The 24,278-nt window shown below is 51.2% G+C and overlaps 6 protein-coding genes across 6 annotated transcripts; 5 read left to right on the top strand and 1 right to left on the bottom strand.

Annotated features, from left to right (window-relative positions):
* The first annotated feature begins 121 nt into the window (after nt 1-121).
* sebA (putative C2H2 transcription factor (Seb1)) lies at nt 122-3,185 on the top strand. The gene is made up of 2 exons (XM_032055571.1): nt 122-1,450; nt 1,515-3,185. Exons 1-2 carry the CDS (start codon nt 847-849, stop codon nt 2,768-2,770), a joined length of 1,860 nt encoding a protein of 619 aa, XP_031909958.1. The 5' UTR covers nt 122-846; the 3' UTR covers nt 2,771-3,185.
* A 704-nt stretch (nt 3,186-3,889) lies between these two features.
* On the top strand, nt 3,890-9,423 carry BDV38DRAFT_273976 (putative phosphatidate cytidylyltransferase; the record flags this gene model as incomplete). The annotated part of the gene is made up of 3 exons (XM_032057768.1): nt 3,890-6,067; nt 6,755-7,301; nt 7,364-9,423. The coding sequence occupies 3 exons, from the start codon at nt 3,890-3,892 to the stop codon at nt 9,421-9,423; spliced, it is 4,785 nt and encodes a 1,594-aa protein (XP_031909957.1).
* A 1,747-nt stretch (nt 9,424-11,170) lies between these two features.
* Nucleotides 11,171-14,610, top strand: atg1 (serine/threonine protein kinase ATG1; the record flags this gene model as incomplete). Its single annotated transcript, XM_032062784.1, has 4 exons — nt 11,171-11,248; nt 11,335-13,527; nt 13,558-13,966; nt 14,021-14,610. 4 exons carry the CDS (start codon nt 11,171-11,173, stop codon nt 14,170-14,172), a joined length of 2,832 nt encoding a protein of 943 aa, XP_031909956.1. The 3' UTR covers nt 14,173-14,610.
* Nucleotides 14,611-14,906: 296 nt separating this feature from the next.
* On the top strand, nt 14,907-17,451 carry BDV38DRAFT_257033 (high affinity methionine permease). The gene is made up of 4 exons (XM_032055570.1): nt 14,907-15,500; nt 15,559-15,790; nt 15,853-16,306; nt 16,358-17,451. Exons 1-4 carry the CDS (start codon nt 15,404-15,406, stop codon nt 17,195-17,197), a joined length of 1,623 nt encoding a protein of 540 aa, XP_031909955.1. The 5' UTR covers nt 14,907-15,403; the 3' UTR covers nt 17,198-17,451.
* Nucleotides 17,452-18,259: 808 nt separating this feature from the next.
* On the top strand, nt 18,260-21,016 carry BDV38DRAFT_273973 (M1 family metallopeptidase; the record flags this gene model as incomplete). Its single annotated transcript, XM_032057767.1, has 3 exons — nt 18,260-18,408; nt 18,465-20,835; nt 20,888-21,016. The coding sequence occupies 3 exons, from the start codon at nt 18,260-18,262 to the stop codon at nt 21,014-21,016; spliced, it is 2,649 nt and encodes an 882-aa protein (XP_031909954.1).
* Nucleotides 21,017-21,319: 303 nt separating this feature from the next.
* Nucleotides 21,320-24,242, bottom strand: prp28 (mRNA splicing protein PRP28). The gene is made up of 3 exons (XM_032052044.1): nt 23,642-24,242; nt 21,560-23,523; nt 21,320-21,491 (listed from the first exon to the last, which is right to left on the bottom strand). Exons 1-3 carry the CDS (start codon nt 23,930-23,932, stop codon nt 21,341-21,343), a joined length of 2,406 nt encoding a protein of 801 aa, XP_031909953.1. The 5' UTR covers nt 23,933-24,242; the 3' UTR covers nt 21,320-21,340.
* Nucleotides 24,243-24,278: the final 36 nt, after the last annotated feature.

Genomic DNA, 24,278 nt, shown 5'->3' with positions numbered 1-24,278 from the left:
TTTTTTTTTTTTTTTTTTTTATTTCCATTTTATTTATTATAATAAAAAAAATATATAATTATAATTATAATTCAGGATATTATTAGGTATAATTACTAGTATTATACTACCTTCCCTCCCTCTTCCACGCGCCCCCCCTCCAAATAGACAAGACGGACTAAAACTAAAAAGTACGGCTCCAGTCCTACTAACTCTCACTACGCACGGCGCTACTAAGTCGTAGCACAAGCAGATCAGTCTCTCTTTTATCCACTGTCCATCCTTCTGGCCGTCTCTCCCTCTTCCCTTTCCCATATCGGCCACTGTCTTTCGTTTCCCCGCGACTGTCCTTGCCCTTCAAATTAGTCTTCTTTATTTCTTTTTTCCCTTTTTAGACTTGTCTCGATTCTCTTTCCTTCCCTTCGTTATTTCATATTTTTTGGCTTTGATCCCCGTCCATCTCTCTCTTTTCTCTCTCTTTCTTTTACTTCATCATCTGTCTCCCGGTACCTTTGATCGTGATCGTCCCGAATCCAAAAAGGGTTGGCTCGTATCGACCAGAGGTTCCTGTCTTTCCTTCTATCAGATATAACTATACCGTACATTCACACCAGAAGACGTTGCATACTCGCAGTCTTATCTATAAAACCCTAATTCGGACTTGCACTCTTCTGCCTTCAGTCATTCATTCACCCAGAGCATCAAGAGACATCTTACATTCATTCAGCAACTACACTGCTCGACATCAATCTGGAACCAACATAGACTATACATATAATAATACTCTCAAGAGGTAAAGCAGTATTCGCTTGATCCTCAACGTCTTCATCATTGGTTCGTGGAAGGAAATGTGCTATATCATGCAGGATGCCTATACTGATACCTCGTCTTCTAGTCACAATGGACGCTACATATACGATGGCACCAACGGTGCAAGGACAACCATCATTTGCATACTACCCCACTGCTGATTCACAAAGACAACAATACACAAGTCACCCGGCTGAACCCCAGCCATACTATGGACATGTGCAAGCCTTCCCTCAGCAACATTGCCTACCCGAGCAACAACCGGTGTATAACGCTCAACCCATGATGAACATGCATCAGATGGCTACTACCAATGCCTTCCGGGGAGCAATGAACATGACTCCCATCGCCTCCCCTCAACCATCTCACCTGAAGCCCACAATTGTCGTCCAGCAGGGTTCCCCAGCCCTCATGCCTTTGGACACAAGGTTCGTCGGCGACTACTATAGCTTTCCTTCTACCCCTCCACTCTCCACCGCTGGAAGTTCTATCAGCAGCCCACCATCTAGCAGTGGCACACTGCACACCCCGATCAATGACTGCTTTTTCTCATTCGAAAAGGTGGAAGGTGTAAAGGAGGGTTGTGAAGGTGACGTCCATGCTGAGCTTCTAGCCAGTGCCGACTGGGCTCGGTCAGCGACTTCGCCTCCTATGACTCCTGGTATGTATTATTTGTCTTTGTGTGTCATTTCCCATCAGTTGAGCAGAGTCTAACTTCGGTCTAGTTTTCATTAACCCCAATACTCTCACCCCCAGTCAGAGCTCAGACTTCCTGTCTGCCAATGGCTCTTGCCCCTCTCTTTCTCCTTCGCCATCTCCTGTATCTTCCTTGTTTGCTCCGTCTCAGTCGGCTTTCCCTGTTGAGCAGGCTACCTCCGACTTCTGTGATCCTCGGCAGTTGACTGTCGAGTCTTCCGTGCACACATCTTCTCCCGCCGAGTTGCCTCCTCTGCCCACTCTCTCCTGTGATGAGGAGGAACCCAAGGTGGTTTTGGGAAGCGAGGCTGTGACTTTGCCCGTTCATGAGAACCCATCTCCCGCTTACACTAGCTCTACCGAGGACCCCCTCGGTTCGTTGCCCACCTTTGACAGCTTTTCAGACCTTGATTCGGAGGACGAATTTGTCAACCGCCTCGTTGATTTCCATCCCAGCGGTAACGCCTACTACATGGGTGAAAAGAGACAGCGTCTCAGCACATACTCTTTCGAGGACGAGGAGTTTCTGAGCGAGCACAGCTTGGAAGATTCTTCAGACGATCTGGATCTGGCCCAGTCTGGCCTTTCTTTCTTGGGATGTACTGATTTTGCCCCGGTCCAGAGTGATGCCGGCGAGACCTCGGATGAGACGAAGGCGAAGAAGCGAAGCAACTCGCGCAAGTCTCTGAAGAGAGCAAACTCTGAGGATCAGGATGCTCTCAAGAAGGCACAGGTGGCGGTCAACAGCCGGGCCAACAGTACCGAGGCCCACGCGGCTCAGCAGGCCACTGCTCCGTCCCGCGCAACCTCGGAAGCCAATGTATCTAGCTCTTCCGAGGCCCCAACTGTTCCTGTGTCGGTGAACCGCCGGGGTCGTAAGCAATCCCTGACGGATGATCCTTCCAAGACCTTCGTCTGCTCTCTCTGCTCTCGTCGTTTCCGTCGTCAGGAGCACCTGAAGCGTCACTACCGCTCTCTGCACACCCAGGACAAACCCTTCGAGTGCAATGAGTGTGGTAAGAAGTTTTCTCGGAGTGACAACCTTGCACAACATGCCAGGACCCACGCCGGTGGTTCTATCGTAATGGGCGTCCTGGACACGAACAATGCATCTCAACGATATGAGGAACGTGACGCGAGTGCTATGGGTGCTGTGCTCTATGAAGCTGCCAATGCTGCGGCAACCAAGTCGACGACTAGCGAATCATCCGAAGATGGTGTTTCTGACGCACCCTCTGTCGATCGTCGATCTGCTAAGAAGCGCAAGCGTGATGAACATGCTTAGTTGCTTCCATTGCCGTTTGCAACTTCACGACGCGATGTGACCAGGAGCTCCACCCCCCTTACTACTTAATACACACTATCATAATTACTCTACCATTGCACCGGTTGGTCTGACTTTTGTCTTTGCGATATTGGCGTCTGGGCATTTACATTGGCGGTGTCAGGTGGGAGGCTAAGGTGTCTGGCAAAAGGATTTCCGTTTCTTACACAGGGGAAAAGAGAAACATAATACAACATATGGTCTTTACCAAGAAAGACTTTACATTGGGAGGCATTAGACCGGTTGTCTGGGCTGCAACGGATTCGGCGCACTGGGAGTCCACGGTTTGGACTAAACTTAGAGCGCCATGACGACTTCTCGTTTTGAGGCACAGGTGGTGATTTGGGATTTCTCTTTTTTTTTTTTTTTTTATTTTCTCATCGCATTTTCTGGCAAAGATGTCTTTGCCACGATCAACAGAATGGCTCTAGTCATTCTCCACTCTTCTTGTACCCATTTCCCTTTATTCTCTTCTCTTCGATCTACTTCTCGTTCATCTTGCATTCTGTGTCACTATTTGATGTAATATTTGATTTGACCTTGACCCGGGTTGCACCCTCACCATATCATTTCTGTGCTGGCCACATGTATAATTCAACTTGTCCCCCCAATCATTACCTCATACCCTTGTGCGCATCATCCTGTTTTCATTTTGTTTGCATCCATAATATTCCCCCGTTGTTATTAATTCAAGCGCCCATTTGATCTGCGGCATAGCTAGTGATAATCAAAGATTCATCAAAGAAAAAAAAAAAAAACCCCCTCTTGAATATGTACTCGGTAGTGTAGTAGTACATATTCCCTGTTCAAACCCATGGTTAGTGGGTTGGCTTCCGTGTCGGAACCAAGTTCTTGACGACTGGGAGTGAAAATTAGGTTAAACGGGGCTCATCCTCCATCCCCAATGATTAACAACTAAAAAAGTCCAACCCCTGGTCTACATTAAACCGAACTATTACTAGTCTACATATCTCAAGCATCTAGACTCTAGCGCAAGCGCGGGGTCACATAAAAACAGGGAAAGACAAAAAAAAATAAGAAAAAAAATACCCCTCCTCAAATGATAACATCAACCCCACCATGACCCCATCACCACAACCACAACAAGGCAAAAGCCTAAACGTGATCGCCCTAATATCCGGAGGAAAAGACTCCCTCTATTCTCTCCTGCATTGCATCCGTAACGGCCACAAAGTCATTGCCCTAGCAAATCTCCACCCTCCCGCGGTCCAAGATGTCCAAGAACCAGAAGAAGACATCGACAGCTTCATGTACCAAACCATTGGCCACGCCGTAATCCCCCTCTACGAGCAGGCCTTGGATATTCCGCTCTACCGCGCCCCCATCACCGGCGGCGCGGTTGACACAGCCCGCATCTACCGCAATGATGCTGCAGATCAGATGGCGGAGATTTCCTCACAGGAAGGAGAGGAAGACGAGACGGAGTCGCTCGTTCCACTGCTGAAACGGGTGATGGAGCGTCATCCGGAGGCGAATGCCGTCTGTGCGGGGGCTATCTTGTCGACTTATCAACGGACCAGGATTGAGAATGTGGCGTTTCGGTTGGGGTTGACGCCGTTGGCTTGGTTGTGGAATTATCCGGTGCTTCCGGCGCCAGTGGAACGGAAGGGAGTGGTTACGCAGGCTGGGTTGTTGGAGGATATGGCTGGGGTTGGGTGTGAGGCGAGGATTATCAAGGTTGCCTCCGGCGGGTTGGACGAGGGGTTTCTTTGGGGGGATGTGTCGAGTCGGGATGGACTGGTGCGGAGGAGGATCGAGAGGGGTATGAGGAGGTTTGTGGTGGATGATTTGGGGGGTGCGGTTCTTGGGGAGGGGGGAGAGTATGAGAGTCTGGCGGTGGATGGGCCTGGGTTTCTTTGGAAGGGGAGGATTGAGATTGATGAGAGGGAGGTCTGTTCTGGGGAGGGGGGTGTTGGGTTTATGAGGCTTCGGGGGGCGAGGTGTGTGCCTAAGGATGAACGGGATGGTGTTTCGCCGGGGGATGTGAGGCGACCGGCGTTGTTGGATGAGAAGTTCTCTGGGGTTTTGGATGGTGTGGTTTCGGAGGTAGGGGGTTTGGACGTCAAGACCGTGGAAGAGTCTCAGCCTGTGTGGCGGCTTGGGGAGGTCGCTCAGTCGAGGAATGGCGGTACTTGGACTATCTCGAATCTTGCGGCGCCTGAGGCTGGTCCTTGTGCTGGGGAGCAGATGGAGGCGATTGCGCGGAAGATACGGCTTATTTTGGAGTCTACGGGTACGCAGACACCGGCTGATATTGTCTTTGCTACGGTTTTGATTCGCTCGATGGTTGATTTCCCGTTGATGAACGATATTTACGTTTCGCTTTTTAAAAAGCCGAATCCCCCCGCCAGAGCTACGGTGGCTTGTGGGGATACTCTCCCCGAGGGCGTGAAGATTATGGTCTCGTTGGTCGTTGATTTGGGTCCCAGGGACCTGCGACAAGGCCTTCATGTTCAGTCCCGGTCATACTGGGCTCCGGCTAATATTGGACCTTATTCACAGGCTATGTCTATTCCGGTGCAATCAGCGCGGCTGGTGTACATTGCCGGTCAAATACCTTTGGAACCGGCGTCGATGGATATGGTCGCTGGCCCAGAGTCATGGCTTGAGGGTTACTCTTTGCGAGCGGTGCTGTCTTTACAGCATATGTGGAGGATTGGGGCAGCGATGCAGGTTGACTGGTGGCTGGGGGCAGTTGCGTATCTCACGGGAACAGAGCATATTGGTGCCAAAGCACAAATAGCATGGCGCCTGTGGGAGACGATGCATGCGCAGCAAACCGATTCAGACGAGGATGACGAAGAGCCGGCGTTGGATGCTTGGGACATTAAGTATGGAGGACGAGCTTATGACCAGCCCACAAACTTAGAGGCAGCTGCTTTGCCTAACATGTCTGTGGTGCAGTCGGACGTACTGGTTCCTCCATTCTTTGCTGTCCAGGTTGCTGAACTACCCCGGGGTAGCGATATCGAATGGCAGGGTTTGGGTTACCGGTGCAGTGGTTTGAAAATGGCCGCGGAAGAGTTGGATGTTGGTCGCAAGATCGACACCATCACGGATGAGAATCTGCGATATACAGGAATTGAGATTGGCAAAGAATCCAGTACTGGACTGGAGTCGTGCCTGCAGCGCATTCTTGAAAAATACTCCACAGCGGGGGTTTCCCATGCAGTTCTCTACACAACACAGCCGCTGCCTGAAAAGACTTGGTTGGGTCAGGTCGTGCCTTGCACCTCAGTATGGGGCCAGAAAGGGCGGCAATTGGCGGCAGGGATTATCCTACAGAACGCATAACCCCACGGACGCGTGGACCGAGTAGACAGAATTACTACCGCTGCATATTGCGTGACATAAGAACAAGGCTGATGCCCACGTTCAACCAGAAGGCCTGTGTGTAGATTTAGCATCAACCCTAATTGATTGGTCACAACGGGCTCGATAAGTGGTGCTTAGACATCAGGAGCTAAAAGTGTCTGGCGATACCGGATCAGCTGTGGTACGCTGAGTCAGGGTTGACTGGAACATGTTCGATTGAAGCATTACTGAACTTTCATGAAATTTAGGATCAGGAAATCTGCCAGTGGAATAGAGCCAGAGGCCTAGATCTATGCATGATCTGGGTATAGCCGTTGGACTTGCAATCCCGTGAGCGTAAAAGCATGTGATACGCAAAAAACCGCCTCCGTTTTCGTTGCCTCTTTAAATAACAACCGATCCTTCACACGCCTCCACCAGCAATACGCCTTAATACTCACTTGTATGCCCTGGATTGCCCGTTGGCACTGGTTTATGGAAAAAATCTACTAACGTGGTATTCTCAGTTTTTAAAGTGTCCTCGTGTCTCCGCAACTGTCCCCTCAGATATGACGTACACGCTCTAAAACTCTCCGATCAAGAGTCCATGGGGTCATGGCCGCTTCGCAGAACCATGAGGAGGAGAGATTACATCTTCCTAATAATCTAATCCAACCCGATTCATTTCTCCCGGACAGTCTCCGAAATTATTCCCGGTCGCCGCACCCCTACCATCGCAAGGGCTCCAAACGTCCCGAACCGCATTTGCTACCTACCGACGGCGGTGATCGACCAACTCCCAATTCATGGCCTAAAACGTCTAGTGATAGCGGTACCGAGGCAGATGATGAGAGTACAGGAATTTTAAAAGGACTCCCGGCGCCCCCTCTTCGGCAGCGGAAAGGGCTGCGTTCGGGCTTCAGTGATGCCGCGGAACGTGATTCGTGGTTACCGTTATTGCAACCGTGGCCCTCACTGGGACGGTCAACGTCCCGGAGCTCACGACAGAGCTCCAGTGAGGACACGGGAACTGGAAGGGTGGGATTACGACGGAAGACTGGGAAAAAGCGTATGGAGGTCTTGCGAAGGCTATTAGAGACCGGTCTGCTATTGTCCGTGGGGGCGGTTGTGCTGTCCCAGGAGAATACGAGGTTACTTGCATGGGCTTGGAGAAAAGGTATGTCTGATTGTCCTTGATATGATTGTGAAGTTCATTGCTTACCTTTAATGGCTTGGTAGAACTGCTTGCTCATGGCCTTCTTGTCACAGGCCTGTACGGGGTGTATCCGCTGAGGAGAAATGGACGCCTACGGTTTTCCGGATTACACTCTTTTACCATTCCAAGCAGCTTCGATCCCGCACCCCTTCTTTACCCGATTTTGATACCCATTTATACCTCTTTATCCTTGGCGCACCGTAGCCCTGCGTTGGTACTGCCGAACGTCATTCTCAGTCTCTCGTCTTTACCCGCCCCGGTCATTCCACTGCATGAGTGGATGCATGGTCACAGTGTCGTCCATTGGTTGGTCACGTTGATACCCATTGTTGTCTCGGAGCACTTTTCAGCCGATCACACGATACCCAAACCTCTCACGCTTCGCGGCCTCAGTTCTGAAGTTTTGACTCTTGTTTTTCCGTTGCATCAAGCATTGATACCCACTTTAGATTTTTTATTAACTACCAGTATCCTTCCGGCAGAGCTACAGCTTTTGACGAGTGCTCTTGTGAATCTCTTTTTGTTTGCGAGCTCCCCCCAGGCGGAGATCCTTAAGGCGCTATTGTGGTTGGGCGGCTTGTGCATTTTTATCTCTTGCCGGCATGTTCTCCGTTGGGAGGTCGCTCTAGCTAGGATCCCCAGCTGGAAGTTTAGACGGTCGCCCAGTGGTTCTCAGTCACGAAAAAATCTCTTGTATGTTATCGACCATAAACTCTGCCAGAAACTGAGCCGAACGGGCTCCTCCGAAGATGCTTTGTCGGACAGTGAATCCGAGGCTCACGTAGCGCCAATATCACGCAGAACAACGCACGAGTTCCGAGAGAAGACTCCAGCTAGAGAACTGGCCGACAAACCCCCCCAAGAGAACGGCCATCGGCATGCAGCACATCGAAGGCGACATACCATCTCCAGCGTGGATGAGGTTGCACATTCAGAGCGTATCAGGACCACTCCCAGTGGCCGACGGAAGCGATCGATGGCCCCGGGTCTGGCATCCTTTTTGTCACTGACGGTACCACAAGCACAAGTGCGGAAATGGCTTTATGCCCTGTACGTATATGCGGTTGTGGCAATTATCATCATGGGCCCAGTGCGAAAGTACGTGGGCGAACGCGCACTGCATGGAGAGGAGCCCTTTGGGTGGGCCCTGAGCTACCTATTCGGAAATGTGTCCTGGTTCAGGTTCTGGGTGATCATGTGGAACCTGGAGTATTGGATCCCTCTTCCTCCTCGCTTGGACGGTGAATTGTGCTCTCTCGGCTGGATGGCGTGTCTCCGGCAAACTTCCTTTGGGGAAGCCAACACCCGCCTTCTGATTGCTGCTCACTGTATTGCGGTGATTATGATGGGTCTAGGTGTGGTTTTCCAGTTGAGTTCCATCGTAGAAGTGGATACAAGACGCAAGGTGTTCCACGGCATGATGGTGTTAATGTTCCTTCCCACCATCTACATTGATCCTGCATTCTGTGCTCTCGCCCTCGCTCTAGTACTGTCTATATTTCTCCTCCTGGACCTTTTCCGAGCTTCCCAAATGCCGCCAATCTCTCGGCCGTTGACTTATTTCCTGGCACCCTATGTTGACGGCCGTGACCATCGGGGCCCTGTCATCATCTCTCACATCTTCCTTCTTATCGGATGCTCTATTCCACTCTGGCTTTCTTTGGCTGACATGCCCCGGTCGGAAGATCACCCGTGGGGCGTATGGAACGTTCAGTCCCGGGATGTCAGTATGGTCAGCGGAGTAGTATGCGTCGGCCTTGGAGATGCAGCCGCGTCACTAGTGGGTCGTCGGTTTGGTCGGCGTAAGTGGTTCTGGGGTGGAGGCAAGTCCTTGGAGGGCAGTGTGGCATTTGCGGTGGCCGTGACCGGAGGCCTAGTTTTTGCCCGATTGTGGCTTGCCGCGGGCCAATGGGCTGTGCATGGGAACGATGGGCAGAATCAAATATTCTGGCCTTGGACGGTGTGCAAAGCCATTCTAGCGGCTGCAGGCACCAGTGCGGCCGAAGCGATTTTGACGGGGTGCAATGACAATGTCGTCGTACCGATTGTGCTGTGGCTGCTCGTCAGGGGACTTGGTCTGTGAGAACAGATAGATTAACTACTGGGACATGCTTTTGGATGAAACAGTCCCTGAGAAGCTTATCTGACACGGTTTTGAGTTTCTAGATCAAGGAAACTGGGTAGGGGGATTTTGTATTGTATTGCATTCTTGTCCATGGTTTTCTGTCTTTTTTGACTTTGTCTTTTCCCTCTCTACCATGTGTTGCAAGATTTAGAAGGAAATACTGAGCGGCGTAGATAGCCTGTGCCTTGATGTGTTGGAATTTCTCTCACATGACTAGGATATTAACTCGTGATGGAAGGACAATAATCGATGATAGGTTGAACCCCTTAGGCAACTTTCTACGATTCGTCAACGACGTTGCTGATCGCCTCTTTAGTGGACGCCAACGTATCTAACGCGTCTCCACTTTGGTCTCATCGATGATTCGGCAGATCAGTCTTCAGTCATTCAGTGGCAAACCGGGCGCTTGTGGACAGAAGGCTATCATCAGATGAGTCATTCACTCTCCGGTGATGAAGAAGAAGAAGATGAATAACCTGGAAATTGCAGGGTCATTGTGAAATGACGGACCACTAGGTCACCTTTGTAGAGCAGTGTAGATGTCATGAACAAGGTCGCCTGCTTAAATGTACGGAGGACTTGGCGGCAGTATCGAAGCGCTAACGAGATAAATAACCTCCGGAATGATCCTGTGATCCTGTGATCTTCCAGCCTCAGGCCACTGCTGGATTAGGTTCCCGTTTCTGAGACACCCTGGTTCTTCTATCTTCGTCATTCTTTCAGGATCTTCCATCATTTTACTGTACAGTCGCCTTCAGGAATCTGACCATTCTTCTCTCAGTCATCTCAGTCATTCCAGTAACTAACCCTGTTCCTGTTTTGGGTATTCATCTGGATTGGTTCCCGATCATCTCCAAAAGCCATCGCCGCCCTTCTGACCGCCTTGCTTCCCACTGGTCCCCAATAGATCGTTATCGCATAACTAGTACTAGGGTAGTTTAGCAACTGGTACTTTTCCCCAAAGACGAGATCGTCCAACGTTCCTTGGGTCTACTGCTTGTCACCCGCCCTGGCCTCATCACATCATCCTCCACTGATACGCCAGAGCCAGTACTTTCTCTCCTTTTCTTCTGTCCATTTGCCTCGATTTGACACTCTCCTTTTTCTCTGATCTTCCACCATTTTGCGTCTTCTCACATCGACGCTTGTACCACCTTCTATAGAGTGTTATCGGGGATAATCCCGGCCATCATCGACCTTGATCAACATCCTTGGCTACCTCCTGCAGCTATCGCCTTCCTATCAGCGTAGAGCACCCGTTTCCGCCTCACCGCTCTCGTACGCCTGTATACTGTTCCCATCCTTGTCGTCGCTGCTCACCTCGACACTTTCTCCTTCTCAGCGACTTGGTCCACTTTCTGTCGTTTCGGTCCTTGACGCCCGATAGCTCGTCCATCATCTCCTCCCTCGTTCCACGGCTCCCGGCTTCTGCTTTCCTTCTACATACCTTTCTCCGCCCTTTGCCCCAGCCTTATCTTATTCTTGATTGCTCCCTATCGACCAGCCCTCGGGACATCATCTCTTCCTTCCCCTGATGGGCCACTTCCATCATCAATCGTTGTTGCTGCCGTTGCTGAGGTAGTTGTGTGGCCGTCGGGGCGTGGTTGGTTTTTTGTAGACGCTTGTCTTAGGGCGTTATCGTCGCCCTGTTTGCAGTATGTCGTCTTCACACCACAGGAGGTCCAGGGAGACCTCCCATGCCGAGATGCCCATTGGTCGCTATACAAGATTGGATGAGATTGGCCGAGGGAGTTTTGCTACAGTCTATCAGGGTGTCCATACGGTAAGTCTAGATTCGTTAAGGTTCATTAGGTCTTTTTAGGTGGAGCTATAACGGGGGACTAATGCTAATTACTTTTGGGCTTCTAGAAATCACGTACATACGTCGCCATCAAGTCCGTCAACCTCTCCAAGTTGAATAAGAAGCTAAAAGAGAACCTCTCCTCGGAGATTCATATCCTGAAAGGGCTATACCATCCACACATCGTTGCCCTCATTGACTGCCATGAGACGACTTCACACATCCACCTGGTGATGGAATACTGTGCCTTGGGAGATCTGTCACTGTTCATCAAGCGCCGAGATACACTCGGGGACCATCGATATACGCAGGACATGATTGCGAAGTATCCGAACCCCCGTGGCGGCGCACTGAATGAAGTGGTCGTCCGCCATTTCCTCAAGCAGCTGGCAAGCGCCCTGAAATTTCTCCGAGATCGAAACTTGATCCACCGTGACATTAAACCACAAAATCTTCTACTGTGTCCGTCTCCGTCATCATACCGGAGTGGCGCGGCCCAGGTCGTACCGTTCAAAGGGTGTGAAGAATCCTTTAGCCCTGCAACGGGACTGGAATCTTTACCAATGCTCAAGATTGCGGATTTCGGGTTTGCTCGGTCTCTTCCATCGACATCGCTTGCGGAAACATTGTGTGGCTCCCCGCTGTATATGGCTCCCGAAATCCTGCGGTACGAGAAGTACGACGCTAAAGCAGATCTTTGGTCGGTGGGCACCGTACTCTATGAGATGGTGGTGGGAAAGCCTCCTTTTCGGGCAACGAACCATGTGGAGCTACTTCGAAAGATTGAGAAAGGAGAGGACAGGATCAAGTTCCCCGAGGAGAATCCTGCCTCCGATCAAATAAAGTCCCTGATTCGAATGCTACTGAAGCGGAATCCCGTGGAACGCATGAATTTTTCCGATTTCTTCGATTGCGATACTATCACAGGACCTATCCCGGGATTAATAGCTGATGATGCTCCATCGACGTCCCGCCGTTCGTCGGTCGCGGTGGACACTACCGGATCGACATCTCGTCCCCAGTCTCGAACGGGGTCAAGGACCCCCACCGGGATGAAGCGTGAGAAAGATGCCTCGTATCCTGAAAAAAAGGACGATCCGGAATCATACCCAGCTGCTCGTCGATCTCCCACGCAGAGGTCGGACACTCCGCCGGCTTCCCCATCCCCTATGCGTAGGATGGGAAGTGTGGACCGGCCGACTACATCTAAAGAACCGGCAACCGCGACATCTCAACGACCGAGTGCAGTGTCCCTTGCCACGGCCCCCGGTCGTCAGGAGCTTGTAGATCGAAACGCTACGGCCGCTGTAATGGAGCGGCAGAGGAGCCGAAATACCTCCGCGGGAATCCCACAAGCCGAGAAGCAAGCCGAAAAAACGAAAGAGGAAAGTGAGCGTGCGGCACAAGAAGTTGCGTTTGAGAGAGACTATGTGCTTGTGGAGAAACGTGCTGTGGAGGTGAACGCTTTTGCAGATGAGTTGGCACATAGTCCTCGGATCCAGGGTGGCTTCCCCAGGAACGCCTATGCCTTATCACGTCGTCCAGGCACCCAAGGCTCGTCCACAGCGACAGCTACGTCACCCTTGGCTACTACAGGTAAAGCAATGCAGGTTGCTTCTGGACGAGCTCGGGCTGATTCGACGCACACCCGTCAAGGTTCCTACGAGCGTCGATACGGCCAGAGTCCTACGTCCGCCATCTCAAAAGCACTCCACATGGCTAGCGGACGCTTGTTTGGGATGGGCTTCTCGCCACCCATGACTATTACGAAAGGAGGGCGCTCTCCCCCACTGGGCTACAACCCCTTTCCGGCGTATCCGGCGGCGCAAGGTAGCTTGATGGTTGTCGGGGATGGAGCAAGGACCAACGTGGCCCTAGATGAAGACGCGAAGACTGTCCAAGTGATCGAGGAGTGTGCCACGCGGAGTGACGTGGTGTATGGCTTCGCCGAGGTCAAGTACAAGCAACTCATCCCACTGGCACCATCCGTTCAAACGGACCCTTCGGGAAGGGCTAATGTGCCCGGCGGGGAGCGGGATCCTACCGATCTGACGGATGGTGGGCTCACAGTTGATGCCGTTGTAACGTTGTCCGAGGAAGCCCTCGTTCTCTACGTCAAAGCACTTTCTTTGTTGGCAAAATCGATGGATATCGCTGGCGCTTGGTGGACCCGGAAGAACCGTGGAGAAGCGTTTGGCGAATCGGCCATGGGGAGGACGGACGCCACAAGCACGCTTGTCAGCAACCGGATTAATAATGTCGTACAATGGGTGCGAAACCGATTCAATGAGGTGTTGGAAAAGGCAGAATTTGTTCGTCTGAAGTTAATCGAGGGCCAGAAACGCTTGCCATCAGATCACCCCAGTCATCCCAGTAATCACTCCATTGGCTCCTCCGTCGGCGCCGGCGCATCTACGGATGTTGTCGTGAGTTCGGGTGTAACGGCGGAGAAGCTAATGTATGATCGGGCACTAGAGATGAGTCGGGCAGCCGCCATCAATGAACTTACGGGCGAAGACCTTTCCGGGTGCGAGATAGCGTATGTCACGGCCATTCGGATGTTGGAAGCTGTATTGGAGGAAGAAGAGGTATCCCGGTCTCGGCCAGGAAGCGGCACCGACAAAGGCGATGCCCGGCGAGATAGTGACAAAGCCATGTTGGATGGCGTACGGGTGGAAGACCGACAAGTGGTGATGAAATGTGAGTTATCCCGCGCACATAATGTGTAAATTTCTCTTCTGACGGGTCATGCAGTGGTGTCCAGCATCAGGGGTCGCTTGGCATCCCTGCGCAAGAAACTCGCCCTGTTGGCAAAGCGGCAGAGCCCACCTTCTAGCGTTCCTGGCAAAGTGGCTCCGTCCAGTTTGGTGCCTGCTGCTCAGGCCGTCTCGACAACGCCCAGATAGAACGTGGAACTTCTAATCTCATGCATGCAGGTACATGCTACATCAAGATATAGTCCTTTTCTCTTCGGTACTTTCATTTCTCCTGCATTTTATCTCCTTTTTATATCTAATCAATCCGTGTGCGAGTTCATATACGGCGCTTTCTGTTGAAGACTTGTCAGCGCTTTTTTTTTGTTTTTCTTTTTTCTTTCCGTATTTTCTACTTCCTTGCAGCTTCGACTTTCATTGTCACGAGAAAGCAGTCTACTGCCTTGATTTGGCGTTTGAGGTGGGAGAAGTATACAAATTGCCACAACTTGGATATGAATGATGAAGCTACGGCTTGGGAGTCTGGGTGGGCGCAGGATTGAAATTTTTCTTGATTTGAACAGAGACCATTACCAGACCACTTTTGTATTGTACATAATTAATTGAACGAAGATTCTTTTGAACACGATTTCCTGTTTTTCTTTTTTCTTTCTGAGGCTTTTTTTGTGCTGTTTCAACTAACTGCGGATACCTTGACTCACTAGGCCGAGCGTTGGATATAGAGCTGGGAAATAATGACGATCTAGGCCTAATTGCATCAAGAATAGCGGATCTTCCGTAAGCAAAAACCCTCACGGGCGCCGAGGCTATCACGCCATCGATTTCTTTTTGTCACGAAAAAAGGTTCACAACGACTGAGAGCTTTGGATCTCGTGGATATGTGGATCTTCCCTCGGTTTAGCTCCGCTGCAGAACCAAACTTTTTTTTTTTTTTGCTGTTTTTCGCCTTCATAAAATTAATTGCGTTATGGGCTCAACCATGTGGCACACGTCTGAATTTTTTTTAAATTTTTATTTCTCTGCGCCATCTGTTAAAGATATCTTTCGTTTAGCTCAATTTGTTTCTTTTAATCATTCTTATATGCATATTTGACGGAGAGAGCTTAAATCTCCCGGTCATAAGATACCCTAATTCAATCCCTGTCAGCATTGCACCTTTTTCGCTCTTTCTTACGAGGTTGCATGGTCTTTATAATATAAGACTTTTTTCCTTTTTAGGCGGTTGCCAACACCAGCCTCGACGCACCGGCCTGATTGCATCAGATTTAGGCCCAGCACATCATCACATCTCGTGGTGTACGCCCGTCGTTAACCGCTGGATCTGCTCAATATAATCCTTTCGTTCGCCCGCTTTCTTCTCCATAGCTTCTAGAGCTTCTGTGGAGAACATTCTTGAGCTTTAGGCTAAATTTTCCGCATTACTATGAGCGATTCAGCTTCGAAATCCGCCAAGGGAGTCATGCCGGACACCAAGGCCCTGGAAGAAGGGCCCCGGAGGACTGATGGTGTCTCTCAGCTATGTATGTATTACGATTGATCTTGATTTATTGGAAGTCATGATCTAACTATACCGTGCAGATGAGGGTAATGTCTTCGATGCAACACCAGAAGACCGCCGTCAAATTGGCGTAGTCAGCGCCTCGTTCCTGATCTTCAACAGAGTCATTGGAACTGGTATCTTTGCTACGCCAAGTACTATCCTGTCGTTGTCCGGTAGTGTTGGACTTTCCCTGTTCATGTGGGTGATTGGCACCATCATTGCCATGGCCGGTACCGCCGTGTACCTGGAATGGGGTACCGCTATTCCAAAGTACGTTTACTACCGTCCTGAAATAATTTTTCATTGAGATCAGTCGGACTAACTATGCCCAGGAACGGTGGTGAAAAGAACTATCTTGAATATGTCTTCAAGAAGCCCAAGTTCCTCATAACATGCATGTATGCTTCTTACGTCATGTTACTTGGCTGGGCTGCGAGCAACAGTGTGGTGTTCGGCGAGTACATCCTCAATGCCGCTGATGTCGAGGTTGACCGTTGGAACCAACGTGGCATTGGGTTGGCCTGTATCTCTGCTGCCTTCCTCATTCATGCCTTCGCCTTGAAGTGGGGCCTTCATCTCCAAAACTTCCTTGGTGTGGTCAAGCTTGTCATCATCGTGTTCGTCGTCGTTTGTGGCTTTGTTGCCCTCGGGGGTCATATGAAGATCGAGGACCACCCTCATAACTTCCGGAACGCCTTTGAGGGCACAACGAATAGCGGTTATGGAATCGTGATGTCGCTATATAACGTTATCTGGTCATTCATCGGCTACTCAAATGCCAACTATGTAAGTAATGCCGATTAGTATCGCACGACGCCATTTTCTAACTAGTCGCAGGCTTTGAGTGAGACTAAGAACCCCACACGCACATTGAAGATCGCCGCGCCAATCGCCATTGGATCCGTTGGAGTTCTTTATATGCTCTGCAACGTCGCCTATTTCGCCGCCGTGCCCCGAGAACAATTTCTTAGTTCCGGCCAGACTGTCGCCGCCGTCTTTTTCGGTAACATGTTTGGCCCGCGGGCGGAGAAAGTTATGTCGGTCTTCGTCGCCTTGTCGGCATTTGGCAACGTCTTGTCGGTGATCTTCTCACAAGGTCGAATCGTCCAAGAGCTGGGACGTGAGGGTGTCCTGCCTCTCTCGAAGTTTTTCGCTAGCAACAAGCCTTTCAACGCGCCGGCCGCTGGTCTATTTGAACACTACATCGTCTCGATCATCATCTTGTTGGCCCCTCCTCCAGGAGACGCTTATAACTTCTTGGTCAACCTTATTTCGTACCCGCTCGCCATCATCAACGTCTTTGTTTCTGGCGGCCTCGTTTATGTTTACTTCACCCACAAGACGAAGTTCCCCGACTGGAACCCCGGTATCCGCGCGACACTTCCTGTGACCATCTTCTTCTGCCTGTCCAATATGTATCTGGTGGTGGCACCGTACGTGCCCCCAAGTGCCGGACAGAGCGTCTACGAGGAACTCCCATACTACCTGCACTGTGTGGTGGCCCTGGGCATCTTCGCAGCCGGTGGAATTTATTACCTCGTGTGGGCTGTCTTGCTCCCACGCTTGGGCAACTATGTGATGGTCAAGGAAACCGTGGTGGATGCGGACGGCTGGTCTCGGAGTGTTATCTCGCGTCTCCCGTTGTCCGAAGCCGCAGCGAGACAAGAGCACTCCTAAGATTGTTTAGGGCAGCCTGGACATGATTTATGAGTTCAAGATTCAACATCATTATTTTCAAGCGTAATCATAATGTTTACAGCGGAGCATTTGTTTGGAGTTGGGAATTTCTGGGGATTTTTTGATTTTGCACATTTGGTTTTGTCAACCAAGTTATACCCCGGTTCAACATGTTACGGATACCACTTCGATTCTTAATAGTATAGATCTATTTATAGAGATATGAAAAATTTCGATTAATTTCAATAATAGACTATTTAAAAGAGATTTATGTGTCCCAGTCATCTATGGAAGCCCATGCACAAAGGGATGCAAAGAAAAATTGCAGTCATGGACCCCTCAAACTGGCTGGTGTACGGTCTTGCAAGTACTGCCCTCGAGAGGGCAGCTCGACAACGATCTGCCTGTGGGGGAAAAAACATGGCATTTGCTGTATGTGAGTATTACTTGCTGAAAGAATGTATATGTATGAGGATCTGTTCGATTAAGGCAGCGTCGTGAGAAATTTATAGCAGAAAAATAACGGAACAATTGTAATCCCGCCACTAGATTGGGCAACAAGCTGGACAAGGACGAGCAACCGATTGGCCAGAGGCGAACGGGAGGCGAGACTCACCGCCTGCCGCTAGGGGCCAACCGCCGGTGGTTTTCTCTGGATGTGCAAATCAACACATCGCGTTTTTCCATTGTCTCCATACTAGTAGTCTGATTGTTTACTAGTAGGTGGGAGGTATTGTTGTCTGATTAGTTCATTGGGAACTACTACCCCTCTTCCACCCTTTTCACCCTTTCTCTTATCTTTTCCCTTCCATTCAGCGGGGCGGCATGCGTCGCTTCTCTTCTACGCGGTTACCGCCGCTGGTACTAAACTCAGCGAAGAAGCCACCGCTTTCCTTCCCCTCCAGAAGTCCCCTCCTCTTCTCTCGTTCCTTATCTGTCCCCTCTTCCTCTACGACTGCTACTTCTTCTCCCTCCTCCACTTCATCGCCCTCCGTCAACCGTTTATCCTCCCGCCGTTCTCCCCTTTCTCAAATCTCCAAGCGTTACTGCTCCTATCGCAGGATGTGTCGTCGTGCTGACGTGCCTTCGGGCTCGACGAACATCACCCATGGCCGTGAGGTCCTGCCCACCAATGTCAAGCCGGTCCATTATGACCTGACCTTGGAGCCGAACTTCGAGTCTTTCAAATATGAGGGTACCGTTGTGATCGAGTATGTATCCATTTGATATAACATCTGTCCGTGATTCAAGCTCATGGTTAGCGTAGCCTCCAGGTCACCGAAGACACCACTTCCATTTCCCTCAACTCCAACGAGATCGACATCCACAGTGCCATCGTCTCCGCTCAGGGCTCCGTCGTCACCTCCAGCCCGGAGATCTCCATCAACAAGGATAACCAGGTAGCTACCGTCAAGTTCGCCGAGACGATTCCCGCCGGATCCTCCGCTCAGCTGAAGCTCACCTTCACCGGCATCCTCAATGACAATATGGCCGGTTTCTACCGGTCGTCCTACAAGACAAAAGATGGCGAGACCAAATATCTTGCTTCGACGCAGATGGAGCCCACGGATGCCCGCAGAGCGTTCCCCTGCTTCGACGAGCCTGCCCTCAAAGCCAAGTTCACTGTGACTTTGATCGCTGACAAGAGCATGACCTGCCTGAGCAACATGGACGTTGCATCGGAGACTGATGCCGAGGGCGGCAAGAAGGTCGTCAAGTTCAACACTTCCCCGCTCATGTCTACTTACCTGGTCGCTTTCATTGTCGGCCATCTAAACTACATTGAGACGAAGGACTTCCGTGTCCCCATCCGTGTGTATGCTACTCCGGATCAGGATATTGAGCATGGTCGCTTCTCGTTGGATCTGGCCGCTAAGACACTGGCGTTCTACGAAAAGGCTTTTGATAACTCTTTCCCTCTCCCTAAGATGGACATGGTCGCCGTGCCGGACTTCAGTGCAGGCGCCATGGAGAACTGGGGTCTGATCACCTATCGTATCGTCGATGTGCTCTTGGACGAGAAGAACAGCGGTGCTTCGCGCAAGGAGCGTATTGCCGAGGTTGTTCAGCACGAATTGGCTCACCAGTGGTTCGGAAACCTTGTCACCATGGATTTCTGGGATGGTCTTTGGCTCAACGAAGGCTTTGCCACCTGGATGTCGTGGTACTCTTGCAACAGCTTCTTCCCCGAGTGGAAGGTCTGGCAGACTTACGTCATCGACAGCTTGCAGGGCGCGCTTTCCCTCGACTCTCTGCGTAGTAGCCACCCTATCGAGGTGCCTGTCAAGCGTGCCGACGAGATTAACCAGATCTTCGATGCCATTTCCTACATGAAGGGTTCCTCTGTCCTGCGTATGATCTCTAAGTACCTGGGAGAGGATGTTTTCATCCAGGGTGTCCGTAACTACATCAAGAAGCACGCTTATGGAAACACCCAGACTGGTGATCTGTGGGCTGCTCTCGCTGACGCAAGTGGAAAGCCTGTCGAGCAGGTCATGGACATCTGGACCAAGAATGTCGGATTCCCTGTGGTCACTGTGGCCGAGGATGCTGCCAGCTCGTCGATCAAGTTGACCCAGAACCGCTTCCTGCGTACTGGTGATGTCCGCCCAGAGGAGGACACTACTCTTTACCCTGTCATGTTGGGCTTGCGTACCAAGCAAGGTCTTGATGAAAACACCATGTTGACTGAGCGTGAGGGCCAGTTCAAGGTTCCAGACCTTGATTTCTACAAGCTGAACGCTGACCATTCTGCTATCTATCGTACCTCCTATACCCCTGAACGGCTCACTAAGCTCGGTGAGGCGGCCAAGCAGGGCCTGCTAACGGTCGAAGACCGCGCCGGTATGATCGCAGATGCTGGTGCCCTCGCTTCGTCTGGCTACCAGAGCACCTCTGGTTTGCTCTCGCTCCTCAAGGGCTTTGACAACGAATCGGAGTTTATCGTGTGGAATGAGATCGTGGCCCGCGTTGGCACTCTCCGGGCTGCATGGCTCTTCGAGGATATCCAAGCTAGGGATGCCCTGAAGGCGTTCCAGCGCGCTTTGGTCAGCTCCAAGACTCACGAGATTGGCTGGGAATTCTCAGAGAAGGACGGCCACATCCTGCAGCAGTTCAAGGCGCTCTTGTTCAGCGCTGCCGGCTCGGCCGAGGATCCAGTTGTCGTCAAGGCTGCCCAGGAGATGTTCCAACGCTTTGCTGCGGGCGAAACCAGCGCCATCCATCCGAACATCCGCGGTAGCGTTTTCAGCATTGTTCTGAAGAACGGTGGCGAGAAGGAGTACAATGTCGTGTACGACCGATTCCGCAACGCTCCTACTTCTGATGAGAAAACCACGGCTCTTCGCTGCCTCGGCTCTGCTGAAGACCCGGCCCTCATTCAACGTACTCTGGGTCTTGCCCTCAGCGATGAAGTTAAGAACCAGGATATCTACATGCCTCTTGGCGGTCTGCGCAACCACACAGCCGGTATTGAGGCTCGCTGGGCTTGGATGAAGAACAACTGGGATGCACTCTACAAGCGCCTGCCTCCAGGACTTGGTATGCTGGGCACTGTTGTTCAACTCACTACCTCCAGCTTCTGCACCGAGTCTCAGTTGAAGGAGGTGGAGGACTTCTTCAAGGACAAGGATACCAAGGTAAGTTCGAATTGTACACGGAGCCTATTATCAGTGACTAACACCTCTTTAGGGCTTTGATCGTGCTGTTGAGCAGAGTCTTGATGCCATCAGGGCCAAGATCAACTGGATCAACCGTGACCGCACTGACGTGGAATCTTGGCTGAAGTCGAATGCCTATCTCCGCGATGGCAAATTGTGAGGAATAGCATACCAGCAAGTATGCAATAATGAATTGAGTGTGGGATGACGGATATGTTAAGGACTGCTGGTCCTGGACACAAATCATTGCATCACGCCTAACTGGGTTAATGTTTCAAAAATCTGCGGAACAGATTCCGATGTATACTAGAAAATACCATTCAGCTCTCTACCGAGTACATATAACGTTGAGTATACATAATATGGGAAACAATTTGAGAATGAAGCCCTGTTCGATCTCTGTAGTGATTATAATACGAGAGGAATGGAAAACATTCCTTTAAATTTTGATATCATATGGACATTAGCACCCGGCATTAGACTATCACCATCCACCCTTTGACCCGAACGCAGAGTTGTCATCATTCTTCTTCGAAAACCCGCGCGTAGGCTTCGACTGTGCGGCTTCATGCTTGCGCAGTTCCTCCGGTAGTCGAGAGATGGGAGATTTGATAAGCATCTGCTTGAGATCGTACCTATAGAGCCATTAGCATCACCGCCCGACACCACCAATATCAAAAGAAGGAAAGAAGGAAAAACATACATAACATCCGTATCCTCATTACCCAAGAAAGTAATAGCCACACCACTCTTACCCGCACGACCGGTACGGCCGATACGATGAGTGTAGCTCTCAATCGTAGTCGCCATGTTAAAGTTGATAACCAGACTGACGTCAGGAACATCGATACCTCTACCAGCCAGATCGGTAGCGACCAGAACATCCGTTTGGCCGTTCCGCACCGACGCCAGAGCGGCTTCACGCTGTTCCTGGGTCTTACTTCCGTGCAAGGTAACAGAGGAAAATCCCCATTGTTTGATTTCGCGGGCGATAGCATCACAGTTCCGCTTGATGTTGACGAAGACGATGATCGGCGGCCGGAATTCGCCGGACGAGAGAATATCGCCCAAACGTTTCTTGCGCTTGTCTTCGCCTGCAATGAACTCGACGCGCTGTTCGACGGTGTCGACGGCTTCGCCGGCACTACCGATTGTGACGATGGCTGGGCGACGGAGGTATTTGCGGGCGATACGTTCCACGGCTGTGGGCATTGTCGCTGTGTACATCATTGTTTGGCGGTAACGGTCTTTTGAGCCGATGTGTTGACTCATGGCCATTGAGTTCTCGGCTTCCTCGCTGTCGGGCTTTTCGTTGGAGACGGGGAGGGCGTCGAGGATCTTGTTGACGGGTTCTTCGAAACCCAGGTCGATCATGCGGTCTGCTTCGTCCATGATGACGTAGCAGCATTGGCTGAGGACTAGCATGCGGCGTTCGATGCAGTCGACTAGACGACCAGGGGTGGCGATGATGATTTCTGCACCGTTGCGGAGACTGTAGGCTTGTTCTTCGAAGGAGTGACCTCCGACTATACTGACGACGTTGAAGCCGAGGGGTTCTGTGAATTTCTTGGCTTCGATCTCGATCTGCTGGGCCAATTCACGGGTCGGGGCGAGGACGATGGCGTAGGGGCCGTCGTTCTTTCTCCATTCGAACTCGTCGATGCGAGGCAGTTCGGCGATGTAGACTAGCAGGGGGAGGAGGAAGGCTGCCGTCTTACCGGAACCGGTGACGGCGACACCGATGAGATCTCGAGACTGCATGGCAATGGGGATAGCAGCACGTTGAATGGGCGTAGGATCCTTGTAGCCAACCTTGTTGATAAGCTCCATAAGACGTTTGGGGAGACCGGACTCTTCCCACGACCGCATGGGGTTCGGTACACTTCCACCCTTGTTACTGATGTTGAAGTCTTCCTTGAAGATACGCCAGTCACGCTCGCGCATGTGCTCCAGTTTCTTCTCGCTCCAGTGCTTGTCAAGCTGGTTGCGGGTGCTCTCTTCTCTCCGCCGGCGCTCCATTTCCAGGATCTCTCGGGCCCGAATACCTCCCGCTTCGTGATCGCGGTCCTCCAGGGCTCTTGCATACTTATTCGCCACGTTGTCGGCAACATCGTCTCCGAAACCTGCCAGTCGGCCACGTCCGAAGAAGTTCGCCTCATGTCGATTTTGATACAGGGGGTTATAGTCTCCACTTGTGTCTTCTTCTGCATTCCACTCGAAATTGAATTTCCGGTCTGTTGTCCTCTTCCGCTTCTTCTTTGCTGAGAAGGTCGACGTCTGGTCTGCGCCCATGTACCTCTGCTTAACCAATGCCACCTGAGCGGCTACTTCATCGTCATCTACTGGTCGCTTGTCGCCTTTCGAACCTGTATGACTAGAAGACATTGACTTCGGTGGTGGAGGCGGCGATAGGTCGCGGTTTTTATTACGAGTGTGGGAATTGCGCATCGCAGCTGGTGCGGTAGGGGCGTCTGAGCTTCTCATAGCCCGGGGGCCGGTGGGTATAGACCTTCCATCGCCATTATTGACTTCAGAGCTAACTGAAGGCGACTGGGTCGCACTCCTGTCGACACCATTGGATGTCTTTAGCCTTCGTTCTGCTTCGACTTCCTTTGCTCGCTTTTCTAGGGCGATTCGTTCTCTCTCGGCTTTCGACAAGAATTTCGGCTGTATACAAACACTACTATTAGCCATGCACGTTTACGCGCAGCTCCCAGAGCCAACCAGCAAGAATTGACATCGCATGCCAAGCTCGTAGAAAGCAAGAGATAAGGGACGAACATACCCTAGCAGCTGCCGCATCAGCTTCCCTCTTTTTGCGAACCAATTCCTCTACACTCAACGGTGTAGCCGCCGGCTTCTTTGCGCCCCATCCCACCTTCTTCTTCTTTGGTTCAGGTGGCGGAGGTGCAGGAGGAAGGTCTTCGGGCGGTGGAGGCGCCGCGGCCTCTGGTGGCGGAGGAGGGGCGGACTCTTCTGGGGGAGGCGGAGGAGGGGTAGGAGGTCGCTCGATGGGTTCCGGAGGTGGCTGTGGAGGGAGTACCTCTGACGAACCGTTCATCACGATATCGTCCATGATGGCGAATGCAACTAGCGACTGAAAGAGGGTGTTTGAGATCACCAATAACTAATACGCAACGCCGCGGTAGAATTTATACGGTCAGGCGGAGGAGCTTGTCGCGCAGTCACGTGTGCAATTAGCCCCAGGATATGTCTTTGTTTGATTCGGGGTAGTTGGAATAGATGCTTTGCAGTCTTGAGAGTGAAACTGTTTCTCTTTCTATAGCTTTACGGGCTAGTGTTTATTACTATAGATACATGAATATCAGGTTGATAGAAACTTAATATATACTGCCCCGATTATAAGGCGGTGCTAGATATTGGCCAATTAGGAGGATGAGGGAATACTGATATGTGATCTG

The sequence above is a fragment of the Aspergillus pseudotamarii genome, assembly GCF_009193445.1.
Source record: "Aspergillus pseudotamarii strain CBS 117625 unplaced genomic scaffold BDV38scaffold_60, whole genome shotgun sequence".
NCBI classification, from domain to species: domain Eukaryota; kingdom Fungi; phylum Ascomycota; class Eurotiomycetes; order Eurotiales; family Aspergillaceae; genus Aspergillus; species Aspergillus pseudotamarii.
The sequence above is the reverse complement of the archived record's forward strand: the minus strand, read 5'-3'. Positions and strand labels throughout refer to the sequence as shown.